General features: G+C 36.0%; 1 protein-coding gene across 15 annotated transcripts in view; it reads right to left on the reverse strand.

The window, feature by feature from the left end:
- PARD3 (par-3 family cell polarity regulator) overlaps positions 1-25,806 on the reverse strand; it is a 459,681-nt gene that overhangs the window by 210,979 nt on the left and 222,896 nt on the right. For 14 of the 15 annotated variants that reach the window (XM_027686807.1, XM_027686795.1, XM_027686796.1 and 11 more), the window contains 2 exons: positions 9,201-9,292; positions 6,028-6,111 (listed from right to left, as the gene is read on the reverse strand). In XM_027686807.1, the coding sequence (XP_027542608.1) occupies positions 6,028-6,111; positions 9,201-9,292 (176 nt within the window). The remainder of the gene's footprint in view (positions 1-6,027; positions 6,112-9,200; positions 9,293-25,806) is intronic. The other variant, XM_027686797.1, reaches the window with a different exon arrangement.

The raw sequence follows: 25,806 nt of genomic DNA on the forward strand, positions 1-25,806 counted from the left end.
GTTCCTTAATATTTTAGTAACAAAAGCCTACCGATTTCCTACAGCATTTTTTCAGCATATTATGGTTAGATGTAAGAATATGACTCTAAAAAAAGGCATTATGGGAATTCATGTTTGTTGTTGCACTAACTAGGGATAAACAGAGTAGACCTGATATTGCAAATATGCAATAATCTAAAGACTAATTGGATTATTTTCCCTGCTATATACCACCATCATTAATCCTGACAAGTGGAGATGTATCTCTATTACAGCTTCAATATTATGTTTCCTACATTAGGAAGACATAAATTTTGAAAGCCTGCAAACTCATCTAGTATAAAGTACAAAAGCCAGTATATATTTTTTTAAGCACAACCACGTAGCATACAAATGTATGGGTGCATTTGAATTTGCTTAATCTTGTCCAGTTAAAGTAAGTCAACATGCTTTCTAACAAAAATTCTTCCATTATAAATATTTTAAACTCTAACATTTTCAAGAACGAGATTAAATATCATGTAAACCTTCGCAAAACACTCTGCAAGTCTACAATCCTGTTGAAACAATAATTATAAGTGGAAATTTGGTACCTGCGCTGTTTTAGACTAACATTAGCTGACATAGGGACAGAATGGAAACAGTGCCAAAGCAAAGAGTTCAGTCTTTGTATTTGTTTTAAATACCTAATTGGGAATGTAAGCAGCTGAGATTATATTAGTATTTGCACCACTGTATTTTCACAAGGTTCATTACTCTAATTATACTATTAAAATAAACTCAGCTACATGTGTTAACATTTCAGTTCTCAGTATAAATTACAACCAATGATAAAACTAGAAATAAGCAGTGAATGTTTTATTGACATCTAAATTGCCTGAGTTAGTCGAGGTAGTTCTTGAAATGTGAACTCCCCACATGCCATCCAGATGTATGGAAATGATGATAATTTGTCTTAATAAAAACTGACAGTGTAAGTAAAAATAAAAACCGACATTTAGCATCTAGAATATGATTTGACCATCACAGCCCATTGTACGTACACACTGAAGTTATTTACCTATTACCTGCAAGCCAACTGTAATGTAATCAGACAGAACAGAAAATAACCAATTTAGATGTTTACGTAAAGTCTCTAACATGAAAAGACAAAAACTAGATTAAGTGACAAAAATAAGGATTGATTGAAAAGCTGATATGTAGCAGCTTCATGGAATGAAAGATCTCCGAGAAGTTCTACAAGAACATAAACACAGTATAAATTTCCTAGATTCAGAGGTCAGAGTAGGCAAATCAGCTTGTTTGTTCAGGTTAAATTATCATGGCTACTCAAGGCTAAATTGGACATAAACCCCTTTGCCCAATATTGATGTCACAGAGCTACTGTGGAGGCACTAAAATAACTTTATCAGATTTCATACCTGAAGTCCGGAACCAATTTCCAATCTTCAGTAACTACTCCTCAGTCTTTTAGTTTGAGTAATACTTCAAATTAAGCTTATAAAACTTTTTAAAGGCTGGCATCAGAGAATCTTGAATTCAGATACAAGAATGAAGGAATGTTACATTCACACCACAGAGAATTTTTTTCCTCATACATATGTTTTTGAAAACCATGGCTAACTTGGAGATTTAAAAGGCTGGAAATGCAGAGAGGAATAAATGGAGAGGCAGGCAGCAGATACCTCCTAGCTGATCAAACAGAATATGATCGTTAGAAAGGCACCTTGAAAGCAGTATTATGGACTCTCCACATAGGCAAGGGCCATTAGATATTACTTTCGTTTTCTTTGTATCTTGAATAAAAGATGAAAAATTTTTACAGTGACACATTAAGTGATTAATAAACTCCAGAAAACGAAGGACAATTTCACTAAAAGAAAACAAACAAAAAAAAACCACCTACAGAATAGAAAAAGCATGAAACATTTTCTAGCAAGGATCTGTGCATGTTTAATGCCTACCTTCATTTGAGATTTATGTCTTCTTTTAAATAAAATCTGTTAAATTTATTGTTTAAACTGAAAAAAATCAGCCTCTTTTTTTCCATTCTTCTAAGACTTCCTAATATTTTTAAGACATTTAGGATATAAAGCAAAAAGACAGATTAAATATTTTTAGCTGCCAAGTTTTAGATGTACGGTGTGTCATGGATTTTGTGGGATACGTCAATAGCAAGAACAGCTGGCAGAGCCGTACACACCTCTCTGTATCAAAGTAATGTCTGATACTTATTAATGGATGTTCATTGTGAGGTTTTCAGATGAATATCCAAATCCTTTTCTGTTCTGTTTTACTAAATAGACTTCAGACTAGTCTTGGGACTATGGGACTATAACTTCCATATTGATATTCACAGACATTTCTGATGTTATCTCATATATTCCTTGTGTTAGTTGAATCTCCTTCCAGAGACAGACATGGCAGGATTTCAGAAGAGCAGCTAGGGTATAGAGCTTGAGAAGATTTCAAAGACTCTTAAAAGTAGAAGAGGCCATATAATGGTAAATTATGCTATAATTACTGTTGAGCTTGCAGAGAACTTGATGCATCCCTATTTAAACATCAGCATATCATTCCTCATCAGCCAGGATTGCTCAGATGCTATTCTTAAGGGACTGAGTGTTTGCTCTCATCTCTGAGCACCTAATAAGAAGGAAGGATTGGTGCTAAAGGCAATTTTGCACAGATTTAGAATCTTCTTTTCTTTTATGCTTTCCTATCATTCATTTCCTCTTTGTTCTACTCTTATCTAAACACTTTCCCATTTCTCTCCTATTCTGTCCTTTCTTCTGCTTTCATTTTCATGCCTCTTATTCTGCTTAGCACTGCATCTGTGCCATTACAAAAATGTTCAAGAAGGTTTGCAAACAAAACTTTAATCCTGAAAAATGCACAACCATAAGGTGGTGAATATGTATACCCCTTCTCCCTTTGATAAGGTGAACAAACTCTGTTAAACAAAAACATATAATCAAAATGGCCAATAATGGACTGATAAACTTCTAGAGGCAAAACAGAAGGATAATAAGGAAACATATCCATAGAAGAAAGTTTTATCATGTCTTTACAAATCAATAGTACTTTTCCCAGAGAAATACAGAGCTATTTTTTTTATTTTTAAAAAAGTCTCACTTTTACTGGGAACAGAAATAATTGGTAGCATCTATATAGATGAGGCAGAGACCTTTACAGATTTTGTTCAAGATCAAAAGCCAATGCTGAAGAGATTCTTACTCCAAACCCTCACAAAACCCATGAAAAAGTAAAATATTTTCTCAATATAAATAAAGGACATAGTTATGGCACATAATTTTGAGAGTTTTGAAGTGTTTCCTTGCAGGGGGGGATTTTTTGGTGAGAGAAGGCCCCTGCTTATTGCATAGAGGGAAAAAAAGGTGAATTGCATATTATGTTTTTATACTTTTTCTCTTTTTAAAGTTATTGATTTAATAACCATTGCCTACTGAGTAACGTTTTAAAAAGCAAAAGAAAGGAACTGCAAGAAAAATAACTGAAAACACAGCATAACTGGAATTTGACAGCCAGCAAATTAAAAACAATATTGGAATAATAGACTAATCCCTATGACACATCAGATCTTTTCTTTCTGGACATCCCTCAAAGTCTTTACTGAGTCCTGTGTTTGGTTTTGTATATTTAGGTTCCTAATGAGCAGATCCCTTGCTCCAGTAAGTTAGTTGATTGTAGCAGGGAGCCTTATGCTTTGCAGCCAGAGGAGGAACAAAGAGCAGCCACGTGCCAGAGTGAGAAACGTAGGCAGCATATCCCTGCCATGCATATGCTCTCCCTCTGAATCTATCAAAAGGAGAACCAAGTGTGTCTTATCTACTCAAAAGAAGTGGGGAACCAGGAGGGGGAGAAAAAAAGAAACCAAAACCCCCACCAATGGCTTCAAACCTGAAGCTAGGTGTGTTCTTTTGCCTGCCCACACTGCAAGCAGCTGGAGAAAATGCCTTTGTCCTCACTGAAAGCATGCAGAGGTGTGGGCATGCAGACAGTAAAGCAGCAGCACAACCCAAGTGCTTAAAATCAATCCCAAGCCATGAACTCTACTTTTCTTTCACTAGAATGAAGAAGGCATGGGAGAAATGTTTTGGAAATACTGGAAATCCTTCCCAACTTTGCTTTTCTACACTTTCGAGACATGGAACCAAATGTCTCCTCTCTCTACCAGATGTGGAGGGTCGAAAAAACTCACGTGGCAATTACATGTACACCTATTTTTCTATGGAGTGATTTCTAGTATTATGAAGAAAAAGGGGATGCATTTTAATAAAAAAATTATTTTCCTTGGAACAGAATTTACTTCTCCAGTATGTCCTGATTCTAACCATCTATATTTGAGATTGAATTTCCTGTAATAAAACTTTATCATATAATTACGCATGGCATAGTTAGCATCGTTTAAAAAAAAGTGAGACATTTTATTTCTGTGTTTATGGTTTTTTCATTTAACATGCTCTCATTATGTATAAACAAGTTTCAGACTTGACAACCACACGAACAGCCTGGAATTGAATTCTACTTGAGTTAAAATTCTTATTCAAAATGTCAAAATACACATTTTAACATCAGTTTTATTAAATAAGTACTTAGAAGGCAGTCAACGTTCTTAAACCGGTCTTTTCCTTGGTCTTGACACTGTCTAAATCCCAGATAACTGTGTGAACATTTCAACCATTTCTAACTCTATGGGATTTACTTCTGAGTATGTTTGAAGTACTGTTCACTTATGCCCTTTCCATCCTCATACTGAATTTACTGAATTTCAGATTATGAAGAGAAGAATTTATCACTTCATGGAAGTTTGCTCTTAATACTTGTAGTCCCCAGAGAAAGTAGCCTTAAAGTAAAAAAAAATTACATTTTCTTGTAATACATGTCAGACTATGAAAGCATTGGGTTTAAAGTAAAAACTGCAAATAAAGCTCTTGTACTGCATTTAAAATCCTGTGAAGGTATTTGGTATAGAAGGAAAAATACCTAAAATACTAAAGTTTTTTTTAAAGTAGGATATTATTATTTGAGAAACATACTTGTATAGCAAGTCAGGTTTGCTCTTAATTATAAAACTGAAATTACTGCTGGGATGACAGATGTGAGAATGTAACACCCCTTCATGTCTAATGAAAGATAACTTTTAACATATGTATTTGTTCCCCTTTTCCTTAAAGAGGTAAAAACCAGTGTATACTTAGAATACGCAACAAAAATAAAATTTGCATATGTTGTTGAAGAATTATAATTTTTCAAGATAATAAAAAACTTCACATCTACCACTAATTACTACAAATGGTTAATTATTTTTCTGAGATTGTTAATGACGCTAAATGCTAAAACTCTACTTTAGTTAAGTAAGAATTAGAGATTATATATTCTATTAATAATATCCCCCACATCATATTTTTTAATGTAAAAGACTTTCTTTACACTTTTTTTTCTTTGTAAACAATCCAACTTCAGGAGTTTCAGCCTATCATACAATAAAACAGGTTCACCTTTTCCAAAACCAGAATGTTTCAACTGGTTTTGCTACTTCATTTTAACCCCAACAGATGGGACACATGAAATTTCAAAAGCATGGTGATTGTTTTCTCTCCCACTCTTATCAAGCACAGGCGTAGGATGCCTCTGGTTTAGACTCCTGCTGTTATTTGGAAACTTGTGGCTCGAAACAGCAAGGAAATGTTGCACAAATATCCACTTGAATTAAGGCAGAAGTTCATAATTTTTAAGAGTCCAAAAGGAAATGTCTTTATCCTTAAACTTTCCCTGAGATTAAAATAGAATCTCTATTAAAACGACACAATTCTAACTCCTTTTAAGCAGGGCTTTGAATTATGGAGTCCATTACAAGCACAGAGTCAGTAAACTTGCATTTCTTCCTGTCTTTATCAATGAGACTGCCTTTTGAAAAACAGACAATACTCTACTAAAGGCAAAGGCACACAATACAAAAATTAACACAACCAAGACAAAACACAGCAAGTTACAACTCAATTAAAATCCTACACGATACGTTACCTTCCGCCTCGGGCACTGAAAGGCACTACATGGATTCCCAAAGGCCCGCCGTCATTGGAGACTTCGACGAGCTTTACCATATCACTGTGAGACAATGACGAATGAGGGAATATGAACATGTACCGTGAAGGAACCGAAAAACCCCACACAAACATACACAGAAAAACAAAACCATTGCAGAAATCAAGGCATGGCGATGAAAGCATTGTTGAATGCTACATACCTGAAGATTAATCTGATGGCATGAAAGGAGATCAATCATCAAAAATAGTTCAATTAATAGAACCAACACAAGCCAAAGAATTTTTTTGTAAACTTAGTTTGCTACATTAAAATAGGTCTCATCATCACCATTGCATGCAGATTTCCTTATTTCTTTCTTATTCTAAAGTTAAATTTAAATTTAACTGTTTGGACCATTGAGCACAATACTCCAAATGCCACATATAATTTTTCCTCAGAAGCCTAAAAGCTGATCATAGCACTTACACATTTTAATTTTTTATCTTAGAGTAATGCTAAATCTTAACATTAGCTTTCACAAAACTAACAAATAATCAAATGAGAATTGTTAAATTTCTAATTGGCTAAATTATTGCAGTTTTACTACACATTAATTTGTTTTATTGTAATTCCTTTTCTTTATTAGAAGACTGCTGTGTTTCCTTACTGGGCAAAGCTTCCAAAGTAAGATTTAACTATAACATTCAAAACCAACCAGATGTCCCCTGAAGCAACCATGCATCTAGTTTCAAATTATACTTTTTTGCTGTAGTGAGGGGAAAAAGCGGAAGAGGAAAATACAGGTTCAGAAGGAAATTGTAGAAATAGATTGAGACCAAATCTATTAATGTGTTTGAAACATGCCCACATCTGGAAAGGTGGAATATAGCTCATGAACCATAAAGAGCTATAAATACACAAATGAGAAAATAATACATGAAGGCTGAACCTCTCAGTAAAACTGGAAGTGAGAGACCTGAACGGAAGCCACAATCTAAATTTGTGGCTTATGCCTCTCTCTAGTGTTACATACTTTTTCCATATTTCCTGGCTATATATACATATATATATATATATATATTTATATATACGCACACACAGCTTGTTCCTCATAAGCATACAAATCAAATTTAATCTCAAAATTGAGCAAAGAGCAAGACCAATGCCCTGTGATGGCAGTAAAAGATTTTCTACTTCCTTCAATAAGCTCTTGATCATATGGGGGCCTATCAGGAAAGCTTACAGCTCTTAATCTGCAGTTTGAGAATAACCAGACCACGTACGGTTGGGAGTTCAACACAAATCCTGTGTTATGGTTAGGTTTACATTTCTTCCACTTTAATTTTTTTAAATATATTTTTAAGGTAGCCTTTACATTTGTTGTATGCCTCAACTGGCGTCTGAATTTTTACCTTGCTTTTTGTACAATGCAAATGGAAGGTCTGTCACTGTTAGTTCAAGAAAGTAATGCAACAACAGGAGAGCTGAGAGACTTCAGTCAAAAACCTGTTAGTCTTCAGACAAGGACCAGTGTTTTAAGACTGACAGCAATACAGCATTTGGTAATGTTCCCTGTCACAGTTTCTGTATGGGCTAACTTCATTTCCTTCATCAAGGCTAAGTTTTCGTTGACAGGTGCAAAGCAGCTCACAGGAATCAAGCAACGTCTTCGACCTCCAAAGGGAAGTCTAAAAGACATCTTTTGCTATTGGTAGGCCTGCGGTTCGCTATGATCAGCTTTTTTCTGACTTTGCCATTAGCTTAGTCAGAAAATCAGGGGTTGAGGAAGAGATCAAGTGAAAATCTGTGTGATTCCTGCAATTGCCTAAGTGGAAACACAGCTTAAATTAAAAAAACAAAAACAAAACCAAAAACAACCAAACCCAAACACCTCAGTTTTCACATCCATTCCACATGATTTAAATTGTTCTACTACTTGAGACAGTCATTTTCCATTTTTTCAAAATGCCCATTTAAGGTCTTTCCACTCATTTTTCTTATACTTTTTCTTTCAAAAAAAATACATCCCAAATTCAAATGTTAATTTCTGTAAAACAGAAAACAAAAGGAAATTATCACTTCCCAAGAGAGAGAGTTTCAGTTTGGCTTCCTGACTTTCTCAGAAGTTCGGGCCAACTGCTTCAAACAAACATGCAAAGAAGTATGAGATCAAAACAGGAAATAAAAGAAGTAGCATATGATGAGAAGTCAATAAGTTACTTAAAAGCAACACCAAGAAATAAATGAAGTAGCATATGATGGGAAGTCAATAAGTTACTTAAAAGTAACACCACGAAGCATTAAGTTTGACAGAAGTTCTGCAGATTCTATTTAGGAAACAGCATTTGGAATTTACAATGTAACAGATTAACAGATTTTGTAAATGGAACTGAGTAAAACTCACTACCTACTGCCTAATAGATGTCACCATGATCTTTATCTAATATTTAAATCTTTTGCACCTAATTCATAACTTAATTCAAAAATATTAGGAAAAGAAGACTTATTTTTATTTAAAATTTAAGTTAACCAACTTAAATGATTTAAGACCAGAACGGATATTTGCTCATTAATTCCATAGCAAGGTATGGATCAGTTCTTTGCAATGAAAAGCAAAAGGTCAAGCTTGTTGTATCTTTTGATGAAATAAAATATCATTTACTGTGACTGAGTTTCTAACTTAGGAGCAGCTAACAAAACATCCGTTTTGATCCATTCATAAAGTATAAGGCTTTTGACCATACAACGTGTGACCCCCCACAAGCATCTTCCCACTAGACTGTGAACTAGTGACAGGAATGAAGATTTTCCCCTTTGAAATTCTTGCCTGTTGATCTATTTGTACTAGCACTGACCCTATTCCTTCTGTCAAGTCTTCAAAGTTCCATCAAATAAGCATCTTCTTTGAGGCAGAAAATCTACTGTAGCATCAGTACTTATAAATGTCAAGTTTCCAATGCTCATCTTTAACACAGGTTTTTTAAACTGTTTAAAATCTGTTTTAAAAGGTCCATGAACCCAATTGTTTAAAACCAAAATGACACATGACCTAAAAAAGATTGTCCCACTTTCTTAAGAGCAGTATCACTCATACTATTTTGAGTACTTTGCTAGTCTATGTTCAATCTTCATACTTGTCATTAAAACAATATGTTCTGCCAGTAACTTACTCCAGGGAAAAATTTGTAGCATTTTCCAAGCCAGTGTCTGCATGCCCAACAGGCTCAACTCTGCTGTTGTCCTCTTCTGTTCGATCTTCATCCTAGATATTGAAAAAAAAATCATTTAAACTTAGATTTAATAGCTTAACTGATTTTAGTAATGACATTTTACCATTTTCAGATTATTGGGGTTACCACATGTGCAGTGGAAATGTTGTGCTTCCACAACTACAAAAATCTTTCCTTTGTTGTCTGAAACTGTTGTAAATTTCACCACTTTATGCATTTTTGTATTGATATTTGTAATTTAGACAGTTTTATATCATAATTTTACTACAGTTATAAAAGCAATGCTACAGAAGCTATTACAGTCAATGTTTTTTTAAAAGGTAGCACAAAATCAGCTGATGGTCAGCAGTGTTTGGGCAAACTCCTCCCAGGCTCTCCCTGGGCAGCTTATTGGGGGCTTGACTGAACACACAAGGCAGCTCACTGAGGCTCTTTTACAAAGACTTAAAAACCATATAAGAAAATGCAGCTACTGTAATTCCATAAAGCACCAAGACCTCTTTAAACATTTTATCACAGCCTTTATTAATAGCATGCCAGAAAAGACTGACATCAAAGAGGTTCTAATGCTAACCAATTGATTTTATTTTTAATTTCACTTTCCAAAAAGTACATACATTATTCACCAAATGTACAACTTTAATGTCAAAGTTGTGAATGTTGTACTTTCAAATTTAGACCAGGGTAATTCAAGGACTTCCAGTTAGAAGATCTAAACCCACCCTTATACCTATGTTAATTATCAGAAGTTTATACTTTTAAATACTCATGTAATCAAACAGAAAATATTATAAAGTGTGAACAGTAGGTTTCAAACACAGACTTAGATTCTAGAACCAGAGCCATCAGGTCAGTAAAATAACGTGTGATAGGTTGTTTAGCACACAGAGTCAGACAACTTATTAAATTATTGAAGAGATATTAAAGGCAGGCAGAGACAGTTGGTAATGTTCAATTGACATTTTCACAGAGAATCTGAAAAGTAGGAGGCTGGATGCACAAAGCCTCCATGGACTGGAGATAAGCCTTGTGCACCCTGGATAGCAGCACACTGCGTGAAGCCAAGGTACTTGAAGATTGATGATCCTGTGTTTTGAGAGGCTTTAATGCACTTTCTTGTCATCTCTCTCTGTTAAGCACTGGGTAAGTATACATTTCAAAGGTTAACCAGCATCTTGAACCTGCCTAGAACTGCATTATGAATATAAGCAAGAACCCAAATTAAAGGTTTTCCATATAGTAAAAGTTGCTTACAAAAACAATATAAACGATAATCCATATAATTCATAGATACACAGAAGCTAGTGTTTACCTTTCTATATTTACTGATTCCAGCCAAAGTTGTATATGTACTTTATGCACATATATTCTATATGTACTAAAGTTCAAAAATTAATACATATTCAAATCTCCATGACAATTCTCATTTTTATAAAGGAAATTCTCAAAGTTTATAAAGGAAAATCAGAACATTTGGAGGTGTTTCACACTGAAAAGCATTCCACCTTGTTTCATACAGCATCTTGCAGATCACTGTTCCCATGGGTTTCTTGTTTCGAAGTTAGGGACACTGGTGACTGTAGAAAACTACAGAACTATTTTTATTGCACTGAAGCTATTATCTGCAAGTTTAAAGAGAACTCTTTTCATCAGAGTTGCTGATGAAACCCAATTTTGAAATTTACTTATGACAAAAGACAGATGAACGTGACTTTGTTAACACAATGTTTCTGGCAATTTTCCATGTGTGGTCTTTTTAAGCAAACATACCAGAAGTGTATGTACCTGTAGGAAGAGACTGAAGTAACACCCTATCTATTAGTAGATATGCTTCTGCTAAAAAATAAATGACTGGCTTCATGCTGTGTCATTTTAGCAGACATCTATATATGTGCAATGTAACCATCATTCATTTAGTACCAGTTGGGTCCTACACTTTACCACCTTTTAGCCCCACAAGCTTTTCCCTTGACTAGTTTAAAGTAAGTCTGTAAACAAAACTCCCCTTGCCCCACTCAGTCTATGCAGCAGTCCTTTAGACTTGTTCTTGACAGACCCACTTTCAATGCCCTCCTGGGACACAGCCTGTCATGCAAGACTTGAGCTAAATCCTTGTAGAAACCCTTCTTTCCACCACTTCCCAGTCCTGAGAGTATCTTTGCTCTTGTTCCCATTACCTCCTAACGTCTGCCCAGACTTAACCCTCTCCACTTGTACATTCTGTTTCCTTTCTTTCTGTCCCACCTGGTGGTCCAGAGGTTTATTCTGCCAAGGCACTTAATGCCATGGTCTAGTAACCACAGCAGTAGTGGATCAAAGGTTAGACTTGATGATGTCAGAGGTCCTTTCCAACCCAGCTGATTCTATGATTCTATGAAGGGAAGAAGCATCCCTCTGCCTGACCTCGAGTGCATCCAGATCAAAGGAAACAGCCAACTTACCTGTTTCTTGCCTATATCTACCTTTCAATACGAGGATATAAAAAATTTGAAACTGCAAATCAAAAGCTATGTAAAACAGATGCTATCTGGCACCATCACATCTACATTTTGTGCCTTTTGTATCGAGAATTATAAACACAGCAAGTTTTGGAACTGCACTGCCTGTCAGTTATCCAGGCAATTAAGAAACAGCAGCTCCTACACGCCTCTGTCTGGCTTTTCCTGGACAGCAGACAGATCTGTATCAAAAACATGCATGTGCCCATAAATAGGTGCTTAGAGGAGGAATCACAATTCTAATGAAAGCATTACTGCCATAATCAACAGATGTAGGATGTACCCTTTTAAAAATCTTTAATATTACAGTAATCAGACTCTCTTTTCTTCTCAAAATAGCACAGATTTTGATTTACACTGAAGTGAATGGAGAGAAAAATTGGACACCTGCAGAGGGATTTGACTTCAAATTCTGATTTACTAAGAAAAGTAACTAACTAGCTGGGAAAATCTTTGCATCAGGCAATTATTTCTTTATTTGGAAAGTAGTTTTCTTCTGAAAGGCAAATTCCACCTGGATGAGGTAAATGAGGAAAAGGATATTTAGAAGAGCAAGAAAGTTTCTGTGAATCCAGGTGGATATCATTGCAGGTATTTCTCAAAAATACCTGATTTGAGCAAACTCCCAAAATTATAAGGCTTCTTTCTCTCTATAAAAACACTGATTCTGACTATATCAAAAGGTACAGTAGAGCTACTAAAGAAAGAATGAATTTTTTTCCAAAATTGAAGTAAGAGTAACTAAAAAATCATTTCATCTTTACAGTACGGAATAAAATTTAAAGGACCTCTTCCAATGTACTTCTACATATCTTGGTGTGTTCAGTGTAAAAATTCTCTACTGTTCTAAAAATAAATTAATTATTATTCTAAGTTCTGTAATAAAATTAATGACTCAAAAACTGGAAAAATTAACTGCTCAAAATGGACTATTATGGCTAGCAGTTCTACTTATAAAAAGGTCCATTTCACAGTTCACCTGCACAGTGTTAATGAAATACATATGAAAAGTTGCCAATTGGTTCTGTATTTTTGAAGAAAATCTTTCTATCACCTCTCAGGATTACAAAATCCTCAAAGTTAATAAATGATAGCAGTACTCCTGCCAACAGAACCTTATTCAAGACAAATGATCCCAAATAGTTCTTTTAATTACATCTTCTCAGGTAATTCCCAAGCCAGATCTGCCTTGTGTCGTTTCCAAAGCTCAAAACCCATGCTTTCCCTGTCTTATTGGATATTTTAACTTCATTACCAAAATATAGCTCCTTTCTCAGATTAATCCACAATTAATACCAGTCACTACTTCATCTTCAAAGAAGCACTTTCCCACTCCCCTCTGCTGTTCAATACACTTCTAATGAACTCCCCCAAACCAGAACTTCTTCATATTCCCTTGTCTTTTGACCATTATCTGCAGAAAACTCAATAGCAGCCAGAGAGTCTGAATATTTAAATTCTTACATATTTCATTTTTGCATCCTTTGTTTCTAGGTGCCTGATCTGAGGAAGTGCATATTAAAATCTTCTACAGCCAGACACAATGAGAAATGCACTCTGAAGACCTGTAAGGGTTACGTATAAATCTGTCTACTCTGAACACTTAATCCCATCTCTCAAATTTAAAAGCAACATCTCCATTCTACCAATTGAAAAAAAGGAAGCAAGGGTGTTTGGCATGGGTGGGGTATTTTTCAGTTCAGAGTGTTATAATATTTATTTAATTATTGTTCAGAAAGTGATGGTATATTTTAGTGACAATGGTTGTATGAAAGAGAGTAACTGCTTTCAAATCACTCAAACACTCCAGGGCAAGATCTGTTCCATTGACCAACAATACACTGATAGTGTAAACAGCAACTATCATATGCACTGAGTAGAATTATAGAATTATTTAGGTCAGAAAAGTCCTCTAAGGTCATCAAGTCCAACCATTAATCCAGCACTGTCAGTGTGTAGTATATGCCCTCCAAGATGAAAGAACTGATTTTGGAACCAGATTTAGATACCCTGAAATGTATCTGCACAAGGGCAGCACAGGGAGCTCTGTCTGGGTCTCCTTTAGAGTTTTTTGTGCATTTTCCCAACGCCTTCAGAAACTGGTGAAAGGAGCCATAATGATTAGGGAAAGCAATGATATGCCATTATTGCTCTAGTGATCATCTTTACAAAATAACTTTTGTAAGTCATTTTTCTCAGGAATTGTTGCTTTCATCACACTCATCCAAAGGAAATACGATGTCGATACCGTTTGCATATTTTAATGTGATGAAAGGACTTACTAAAGCTGTTTACTTGCTGATCTGGCAGTATTCAAGAAGCCACTCTTCTGAAAGTCTTGCAATGCCCAGACTTGAACAAAAGGAAAAGAGGGATTTTTTTCTTGGTATTTTGCAATTAAACCCCAGTTCCTCCTTCAAGAATGTGACAGATTTAAACTTTAGATATTATTATGCTGATCTAATACTGATAAACTGTGATAATGTTATTTCTGTATCTTGGATGAACACCATATATGAGTATGTTACTCAGTCAGCTTAGTCCCTGAGTAATGGCTGTGTGGACTGAGACCTGGAGAGCAGCGCTGTGCACGTGAGGATCACAGTGACATTCACTTTCCCATGGAGCAGCAGACACTGGTTTGTTTGTTTTCTAGCATTTTAATTTTTTTAATTTTAGCATAGTAAGTTCCTCTCAATACCAAACTGAAAGGAATCTTATCTAACATCCAACAGGTGCTTTAGATTTTATTGTAGAGAAGGACAGATTATTGGTAGCAACAAGATTCTGACAATAATTTTTTCCTCATCCAAGGCACAAATAAAATTATGCTTATGCTATTAAAATACGCCTTTCCCTTCATCTTTGCCTTTTTATTCTCTTGCACTTCCCTGTAATGATGATGGAAGAAGAGACATATTCACTATTAGTCTCCTGGTAGCCATGTTTTATAAATGTTTGTTTGGTCCTTGCAACATAAAGTAGGTTCTCTCTCTCTCTGCATCATCAGCATTGATAGGAAACAGTTCCTAAGGGACCTATTTTCCTGTGTCTTAACTAGCACAAATACACAAGCATCAGGCTTTTGTGCTAATGTTCTCACTTTTTGATTAACCGGCCAAATCTCCAGAGAACGGCAATTTTCAATCAAATCTGAAGAGCAGTTACAAAGATCACATGGGGAAAAAACAAAAGTTATCGAATACAAAAAATAGGGTTTCTCCCTCTTGAACACAGATATATGCACAAATAATTAGGTGAGAGCTTTGTGGAATCTGCATCAGTCTTAGGTGTACTGCTGTTATCAGTAATCCAGGGAGAGAGAAACCTTACATGAAAACATCACCCACTTAGACAAAAAAAATATGTGCACAAAAAAAATTAAATCTTTTATATATATATATATAAGTTAATATTCTCTTTACATCTTAATATTCCCTATGTTATTCACGTCCTTCTGCAGACGGTCACCCTGCAATTGGAAATGGCAATATTCATATAGTTTTTATATGCCTCACTACTCTAAAATGAAATTTGCCTTGCTCAGTCAAATCAATGAATAGATATCACATAGACAGAGAGGAGTGAAGAATAGAAGGGATTTTCCAGGTCTCTGATGAATATCAAATTCATCCCCTGCTATCACAAGCAATCATCTCTTATTTCCCATTTATTAAACTGATCAAGCTGAGCCTTAAACCCAGTTGGCTTCATGATAGCACTATTTCTGTTGTGAAGCGCCTTAACAGGAAATGTTTTTACAGCTTTAAAGAGAGATGAATTTGATTTCCTATTGTCCAAAAGGCAGAACACCAGATAGCCAATGAATATAATTTGATACAACCTTTCTTTGACAAATCTATAAAACAATTCATTCAGTTTTGACTAACATTTTCTCATTCATAATGAATCCTCTTAAAACGTGTATTAAAAGCCTTGTAATACTAATTACATCTGAACAAGTCCTATAGTACCCAATTACTTTGTAGCATGTATCAGTGTAGAGGTTTACTGAAGTCAGTAGTTTTTAGGGGCTCAACAGCCTGTGATATATTACTGAAATGACACACATATGTTCTGTAACAATTTGGTGGCACATACCTCTATCACATCCCTAGCCAGGCTAGTGGCAGGAGCACAACACAAATATTGCTTGGCCATATAACAGAGCTTCCACGAAAACAGCTTTTTACTAGATTATGCTGCAGTTAATTCTTTTTATAGTAGGCAGCAGCACTTTTCAGTATGAGAGCCTTTTAAGAGTTTAGTAGGTTAGAAAAAAGGTTTTCGTGCTAGTGAATTTAACCTGGGACATTCTAATGGTTCTGCTTCTTCACAGTAAAGAAAATCCTGGACGTGACCTTACAGTGGTAGCTTGCCAACAAACAGAATGAAATGCATTAGAACTTAAAGAGGTTTTTTTGTTATTGATTGAACATGCTTCTTAATTAATGCAACTCAATGGTCTATACCTACCAGTAGAGAAAGATTATTGAGGGGGAAAAAAAGAGAAAAAAATTATTAACAAAAAATTGCAAACATTCAGGAACTATACAAGGCAAACAGCACAAAACGGAATCTGACAGAGAAAAAGCCCACCACAGTGTTTAAAACAACACTGATTCTCAAGCATTTCACAATGTATATTGTAATCATATTTCACAGACTGTATTTGTTGTTTGATTGAAAACTGTAACATTTATTTTCCCCGGGCTGAGGTCATCCCACTGTGGATGGTGTCAGTGACTTCTTTGGGACACTGACAGTCCAAGGTGGGAGGCAGAGGAAGGAGGTGTGCTGCAAACTGATAGCTACCGGAACAAATCCATACATCTAGGTCCTCTACAGATGGCAAGTATCAAATGGATAGCAAAAATATGTAGCTGTTCCCACCAGATCATATTTAAGGGACATTTTAAAGAAGACTCAAGTGTTACTGTAGCACAAAACTATTTCATGGTCGATCATTTTGTAACAGCTCTAAATCCACAAATAATATGCACCACTATAACATTAATACCACATTAGAAAATATTATAATGATGATAAATCACTGCCTTAAGTTTCTGTTCATTGAAAAATGGGTAAATGGTTGCCAAATTGAACCTGATAATACCTTGATGATATATTTATTTTATTGAAGAGAGACTTAAAACGAAGACAACATTGAGTCCTTTCTTAATTCCTACACTGACTTGCTATTCAATAGTGGCAAAAACCACTCAGAAGTGCACTTCTCTATTAATATGGTGGGGATAATGCTACATGTTTGCAAAGGCAAAGATAAGACACTTGGATTCAACAATTTGAAAAGCAGAAATATTAAAATGTATCTCAGCAGCAGCTTAGGATGCTAAGCCACAAAATACCTCTTGTTCGAAGACACCAATGAGCTTCCTCTCTTCCTTTACTTAGCATGTAGTAACACCTGCAGTGCACAACCTATTTTTTAAACATTTTACTAAATGTAAAGTATTTGAAGAACTAAAACATTCAAATCATTTCATCACATGATGAATTTGTGAGACAGTTCACTTACAGAGTGACCTTTAAGCAAAACCAACCAGAGATAACACGAACTGCCAGAAAAGATTTGGCAGGACCAGACAATGCTTCCCAGTGCTCACAGTGATGCCTGTTGGGGAGTCCACTAAAATGCATCTTTAAAACCCAACGTAATGATAAAATCAACTAAAATATTAGATGCAACAATAAAGCACTAACCTCTCATGTGCTACATATTTGTAATGCATAAAGCATGGATTGTCACACTTTTAGTATTAAGGAAGGTATCTAAAGAGCTTTCTGAAGATCTGATCAATAAGAAATTGTAGATGTGTCCACTGTCTTACAAAGAGAAGTAACTCTATCATAGACACATGTACGACTATATCAAATTACCTCAAATTGATTGTTGCCTTAAAGCAGGTTCATTTTTTGTAACTCCCTAGTTACAGTTTTTATTTTGCTTTCTGTTTTTCCTTAGGATCCAAAACATACCTGTTTCACAGGCAAAAGTATATGTTCTTTGTTTGTTTTAAACGAGGCTTATCTGCAGAATATTTCCATGTTCAACTCTTTGAAATTTTATACTCTTCTCAAATGATTCACAGGCTGACATACAGACCACCAAGAACTACCAGTCTAAAACAAATATTAAATGCAGATTTAAAGTCTTACTTTGTTGTCAGAATCATGGGAAGTATTTTTAATGGAAATAGTTATCAGTTTTACTTGAAACAAGGCTACAATTATAGGTGAATGTCTAATCAAATTCCCCTGCAAAGTTTGGCCCAAAGGCCAGGCCTGGTTACCATCTGCCTTGTATAATGCAGGAATTACCTCAATTACAGAGACATCCCCACATGGTGAGCCAAAACAAATGCAGCACTTGCCATGTAACCAACACACTTTTGGTTGATGTCTTCATATACTATTTATTTTCCCTTTCATCGTGTGAACGGATACATACATATGCACCTATAAAGAACCTCCTGTTAACTCACGTAATTCCTGCACATACAGAGAAAATTGCCCCTGCATTGGTAGACGGTGCTTCGCTTGAATTATTTCACAACAGGAGTGATTTTTACAAAATGAAGTCTAGTTTTCTTCTAGAATTTGAGTTATTTCTACTGCACAAAAGCAGGTAATACAGACCTGGGATTCCAGGACTAGCAAACAACAAAAAAACCACAACAAGCAAAAACCACACCAATATACTCCTAACATGGAGTTACTATGGCATTCAGGAAACAAATAAATAAGCTTCTAAATATATATATGTATGTACAAGGTCACAACAGCAAAAACATTCTTTTGTTCTTAAGGTAAGAAAAAAAGTAAATTACATGGCATTGGTACAACCACATTGTGTTTGTTTTTTCTGTTGAGTAGTCTAAAGTAGGTCAAGTTAGGCACATCCATTAGTTCTCCTATAAATAGATCCACACTGAATTCACCTGCTTGTAACTAATGTAGAGCAACAGAATTTTAAATACTTTTCCCTTTAATCTGACAAGTTAGTTTATTCTGTATATAGACACTAGGAAAAAAAAGTCATTAAGTCCTGCGTGATTTTTAGAAGCCAAAAAAATGACAATGGAAACGTGAAATTGGGACACACTTTCCCTGCAGAAAACCAAATGTACATGCCTCCACCTCTAGGTTTAGAGATCTGAAAGACTTCTGCAGAGATGTATTATAGATAAGTCACATACTTTTCCCTTGATATCGAGACAAAGGAAAGGAGACAATTCTGCATTAATCACTTCACATTTTCCCTGTAACACTCCTGAATATATTATTATTCTCCTCACCTTTTCAAAGACCGTGATTTTCATCCTTCTGAGGATTTTTTTTTTTTTAGATACAAAAAGCATTTCTTATTTAGTAACTTGAATTTGTCATTAGGCAATTTTCAAACAGGTCTCATAGCTCTTTTATCCTTATTCATTTCTTTTTTCTTTTTTAATCTGAAATGGTCCCTTGTTGCTTGATTTGCAGATCTGTATCAGCATGCGAGGATTTCACTAGCTTCAGCCAAGTACAGAACAGTTCAATCCCCCGGAGCATTGAACATAAGAGTCAATTTAGAAGCAAGCTAAAAGTATAGCACTCTGTTCTCTGTCACACAAAACATCATTTTACTTACACAGGCATCTTAATAACAAAATTCAATTCTGGATATTTTTCTCAGCATGGCTCAAGACTGTTTAGAAATGACATCAGAAAGCTTACTGAGGACTTGGCTTTTTGAAAATTTAATTAAAATATCTGTTTTCCAGTAAGGCAAAAGTCTGTACATTGGTGGGAGTTTAAACTCAGGATATATTCTTCGAGTTAAGTCTCATTTAGGAAATACTACTTTCAAAGGTTTTGGTTTTGTGCTACCAATAATCACCGTGCTAATTTCACCCAAAGAACCATAAAAACATACTTATAGAACCACGTCATGGTTTGGTTTGGAAGTGTCCTTAAAGATCACCTAGTTCCAACCACCCTGTCATGGGCAGGGACACCTTTCACTAGATCAGTTTACTCAGAGCCCCGTCCAACCTGGCCTTGAACACTTCCAGGGTTGAGCATCATCATCTCTGGGCAACCTGTTCCAGTGCCTCACTGTCCTCACAGTAAAGAATTTCCTCCTAACATCTAACCTAAACCTACCTGTTTTCAATCTGAAGCCATTTCCCCTTGTCTTATACTACATGCCTTTGTAAAAAGTCCCTCTCCAGCTTTCCTGTAGAGCACGGTGCTGATAAACACCAAGGTCACAGGTTCAATTCCTGTACAGGCCTTTTGTTTAAGTTGGACTCGATGCTCCTTGTGCATCCCTTCCAACTGAGAATATTCGGTGTTTCTGTAGGCCCCCTTTAAGTACTGGAAGGTGCTATAAGGTCTCCCCGGAGCCTTCAATTATCCAGGCTAAACAACCCCAACTCTCTCAGCATTTCCTCACAGAAAAGGTGTTCCATCCCTCTGACCATCTTCATGAACTTATCTGGACTCACCCTAGCAGGTCCATATCTTTCTTATGATGGGAGCCCCAGAGCTGGATGTAGTGCTCCAGGTGGGGTCTCATGAGAGCAGAGCAGAGGGGTAGAATCGCCTCCCTCAACTGCTGGTCACGTCTCTTTTGATGCAGCCCAGGACATGGTTGCCAAGTCATGTCGTGCTTCTCATCAACCAAAACACCCCCAAGTCCATCTCCTCAGGGCTGCTCTCAATCCATTCTCCACTCAGCCTTTATTTGTGCTTGGGATTCTCCCAATCCAGGTGCTGGACCTTGCACTTGGTCTTGTTGAACTTCATGAGGTTTGCAGGTGCCCACCCCTCCTGCCTGTCCAGGATTGCATCCCTTCCCTCCAGTGTGTTGATTACGCCACACAGCTTGGTGTCATTGGCAAACTTGCTGAGGGTGCACTCAATTCCACTGATATTATACTGTTTTATCATCTTGCTTAGAGAAAAGTCCATGGGTTTCCTCTCATTTAAACTGTGATTTATCTCCACTTTGCTAGGATTTGCTCACATATAGCTTCAGTTTTTGACTTTTAAATTTATATTCATACTGATGAAAAGTAAAAACACCTACATATCTGTTCCAAAAGGTCTTTTGTGTTACATACCATGTAGACGGACAAACACACCTGAGCTAAGGGATCCCTAACTTGCACATCTTAAAGTTAATTCTTACAGTTTTGGCCCTGCATCGTCTAAAAGAACAAAACCATGCAAGGTCCTGGCCCCAAGTCCCGGAGGAGAAAGACCCCAAAGGGAGCCCTAGCACTGTGACAGCGATGCAGAACACCTGGCCTTGAGGCACAAGTCACCCAAGCCTGCTCTCAGCTTCTGTGTAATTTTGAGTGACGAGATTTTAACACTTTGCAGTTTCATCTTTTACTTCTCTTTTGCTGAATTGCATAGTTCCATTCCACTTTTTTTTTCCATGTCATCCTTCACTGAGAAACTCCACTAAAATTGCTTCAATTGAGTTTCCCTGTTATGTTGTAGAATTTTCTTTTTTGGTCTTTTGCACAACATGGATTTTACCTTAGGCATCAAACAAATTCACCATTTTAATAACAGAAAATACTACAGCATTTTTCATTGTTCTTTGCTCAATTTGTTTTGTTGAAATCAACATGAAAAACAATTTCAAACTTCTCAGTAAATGCTTCATTTACAAATGCTTCATTCCAAGTGCCTACAGGGTTACAATCTGGTCTATGACAATTTTATTCATTTTTTAATCAAAAGCATTAAATCAAATTTAAAATATATACTACTCAGTACTTCTGTAGTGCCCTCCAGCACAGTATGGCAAAAGCACTTCATGGACAATAATGACTTTAGCTGCACTGCACCCTCAGGAAGAAGATTAGAGGTTATTCTCCAAACTATTTATTTGAGGAAACTGAAGCACCCAAGATTTCTTTCCATATTTTTGATGCTCTTCTCCAGCCTTAGATGCTTTCAGTTTTGAGCGATGTCTCTGAGATAAACAAAGCCTTACTTTGAGAAAAATGTAAAATATTTGCATGTAGTCCTGAACTCGACCAAAAAGGCCAGAAGTTAAAACAGCACTTCAAAAATAAAATAGCACTAAGTATATTTCTGAAAACATCAAAAATCTCTAGACCCATCACTGCAGACTGTACCTGTTCAGGGCAGCAAACAGTACCACAGGTCCCATAACCCTCGGGTAGAGAGAGGCCGGGAAAGCACCCTGGGAGCAGTTTGGTCCTGAGCCTGCACCAACACGTGTGCTTGTTGTAATGCAAAACTCTTACATGACATGTGACAAAACACGATCAACAGACCAACTTCATTAGCACCAGCTCACTAAGCTATCTAGGGACCACCAAAGATGACCTCTTTGTTTAAAATGTACTGAGGAACAAAGTGTAGGACATCACACAATTGCTAGAACCACAGCACCAGAAGCACTCTGTAAGCTATCTGCAAGTTATACAAAAAAGAAGGAATTTCAAAAAATAACTCATTTATTGCCATTTGTTGCAGTAGAAGAGACCTCAACTCTGCAATAAAATTAATTCTTTTTAAACTTCTCAGAGACTTTATTTCCATTTATGATTCTTTCCCTTCCTTTTCCACAGCAACTCAAAGCAGCTGGGACTGAATTCAGCACATGTGATGGTGGTGTAGTATTTCCAAGCAATTCTACTTCCATCCTGAAGCCCATAATAGCACCTCAGCCTGGCATTTCATTATCCTGCAAGGACAGCACAAACCACAAATGTGGTTGTTGAAAGAGGCAGTCTCATCTTTTCCCATCCCCAGATGGTCATGTTTGGCACTGGATTCCTCTGTCCACCTTCTCCTTTCAGTTTATTCAAGCATTTGTATCATTATACAAAAGATCTAAATTAAAATTAATGTTTAATAAAAACAATTTTAATTGGTTACATTTCCCAGGCTGGTCCAGTTCAGTCTAATTAACAGCCTCATAAAAGCTTAGGGAGGCACAAGGGAGGAAGCAAAGCATGGCCAGGACTGCTTCTTTCAGCATCAGAGAATGACTTAAAATGTCTCTGATGCTGTGGCCTCAGACCAGTGTTTGAAAGGATACGGCTCATCAGCGGTTTCACACACAGCTCAAGGCATTCATTTCAGCATTCAGTAACTTGCACTGTTCTATGTCCAATCTCATCCCTCTTTTATCACTTCCTTCAAAATCCTACCTATTTTCAACTAATCTAAATAAATGTGTCTTGTTCACTGAAGTTGCTATCTCAGCAATCCCCCTCTTCAAAAATGAGCAGGCCTTCCAGGAATAAATCCCTCTTGCCTTTGTACACTGCTGACCTATTTTCCATAATTTGTTTTTCTCCCTGCCAGTTTCTAATCTATAGCAGAACTTCATTTGTCTCCATATAAGCAGTTACCTAAACAACTTCATACAAATTACTCAAACTCCACCATCTTAGAGAAGACCAAATTTAGATGGAGGCACAACCACACTTTTAAATGCTATTTCTTGAATGCATTAAAAGCTAAGATGCATAAACAAAAGGAAAAAACCTACCTGTCTTGTGGCTGAATTTCTCTTCAGCCATGCCACCCCAAAAAAAGGTGAAAATATGGAAGTCAGATATGCATTAGAGAAGCACGCGCCCAAGTGCTTGTCTTCATCAAAATGTCATAGCCCTTTATATAGCCCTTTATACACCAATGTGTACATAAACACCCTGTAAAGTTAACAATAGCATTTCTGAGAACAAAATTCAACAAGGAATCAGAACAACTTTTGTCAATTATGATTAAAAGAATATAGACACTGTTAAACCCCGCATTTAAACATTCTGATTTTGACATAAGGTTTTCTTAGGTGCCACTTAATCAGTTATAAGCTAGCTAAAGCCAAGTTGAGAGTTTTGAAATGTACAGGAGCTTGTTATCAATTTCCCATAAATCACACTTGAATCCCAGATGAGCCAATCAATTAAGTTAGTCCAGTTTGAGACCTCATTGACGAAATGTTTATTTTGCTTTAACTATTCAAACCTATTTTCTGAGCCTGGGAAAAAAATACTTTCTGGGAAACCAAAAGAAAGCAAGCACTATCACCTTCCCATTCTGAAGCTTTTTTCTTCAAACTATTAAAGGAAAGCTTGAAGAAACCTGAAGAACAAGCAAATGCTGGGATTTCAGTAAGAATTGACTTCAGAAATCAAGCTGCACTGAGAGTTTCTTTCTATGCATCCCTGGGCAGGATCTTCCACTTTCCAGTTTCACAGAATACATCACATTTCAGACTAACTACCTGGGGTACCCTAGCACCTTGTTATGGCCAGCTCTGGGTCTTGCAGAGGCCAGTGCAAGGACAATACTGGCCTACCAATACTTCTGGTTAGATGGGAAGTAGAAAATCATCTACTTTATCATCACAGGACTAGAAGAATGAACCAGAGAGTGAACCATTGAAAAAAGATAAAGGTCACTGTATCTTATATTAAAACTGATTCAGTATACAGAGAAAACCAATTTATAAAAAAAAAAATCAGAAAAGTCTGTGACAAAGGCTTTTGTTTCTCACTGAGATTAATAAAGTTCATAGTGTTCTCACAGAATTATATGATTTGAAGAAAATATGGGGAGAAACAAAACAGGTGACTTAAAACTTTTTATTTTCATTTACTATAATTAGCAGGTTCCCCACTCTTTTCTTTTGTGTGGTCTATTCTCAGCTACTTACAGGCTCAGAATGATTCCTTAATATTAATACTTATAATATTTTTCAGTTTGATTAAAATAAAAACAAACAACAAAACTTAAAGAAATATCTTGCACACATGCATTCTAGACAATGTAGGCAAGAGGAATCCTTAAAATTAATGAAATGCACTTGTCTTTCTCACTTTATATACAAACAGGTTGAAGGCAACAATGAGCAAAGAACAAGAGTGTATATATACACAGAAACAAAAGAACATTAAAACAATCTTTAAAACAGAAAAGCTGATACTTTCCAAAGGAATGGACAGGAAGATAATGTTCCCTAAGGAATTAATAATCTGGAAAAGTAAGTTAAAAATAAAGTGATGAAATTTGCCAGCGAAACACAGTTTAGTTTTAAAACAATCTTTTAAAACATGATCAATGAGCTTTGTGAGACTTTACTAAAGCACACTGGCGGACTGTGAAGCCTGGTGACTGAGGAAATTGAAACGTGAATTAATGTAAGATAAAAAATTCTGAGAAATGCAATCTAGTCTAAGCTTCAAAGGGAAGAATCTTGGAAAAAGTAGCACCTCTCAAAAAGAAAAAAAGAACATAGTAAAAATAACCATAAATTAAAGAATTAATCTGTGATAATATTGAGGTATATTTAATTTATCCAGGTTTTACTGCAGCATCAAATATTTTTGCAGCAAATTTAGCTCTAAAAGTAATTTCAAATAGCAATTCTCAGTCTTCTGCCCTCTTGGGGCAGTATGGATGAATATTAATGTAATATGTACTTATTTATACTGTAGATGAAAAAAAAAATAAATGGGTAACTGTATAACATCAAATATTAATGAAGAAAATTAGTCAAAAAGCATAAGTAGCAGTGAGAACAACAGATTACTGGAAAGATGACAATACTCTTCTGTCTTATTTACCAACTCCACAACACTGGAGAAAGAAGACACAGAGTGTGCCAATTATGCAATGTATCAACAGCTAACCCACGGCCCAACTATACAGAAAAGTACTTTCTTTTATTTGTTTTAACCTAATTCCTGGTCTTGCTAACCCATACATAGCACAGAGTTTGAAATGCCTGACGTGGAGCAGACAACTACATTTCCACTTGTATGTCTCCTTGGACATGACTGGAAAATATTTCTCATTATGGTGGAAAAATGATGTGGGTAGAAAGAATTCAGAAACTCAGTAAACTTCCAGAGAGTAAAGTGTACGACCTGTGTATGTGGAGGGGAGCAGAGATATCTATGCACATCCAAGTCTAGCGTGGCCATACAAAAGGACAGGCTGAGAGGTTACTTCTGCTGACTTGTGGCAAGGGTTAAGGAACA

The sequence above is a fragment of the Neopelma chrysocephalum genome, unplaced genomic scaffold, assembly GCF_003984885.1.
Source record: "Neopelma chrysocephalum unplaced genomic scaffold, ASM398488v2 Primary Assembly neopelma1_72, whole genome shotgun sequence".
In the NCBI taxonomy this organism is placed as follows: domain Eukaryota; kingdom Metazoa; phylum Chordata; class Aves; order Passeriformes; family Pipridae; genus Neopelma; species Neopelma chrysocephalum.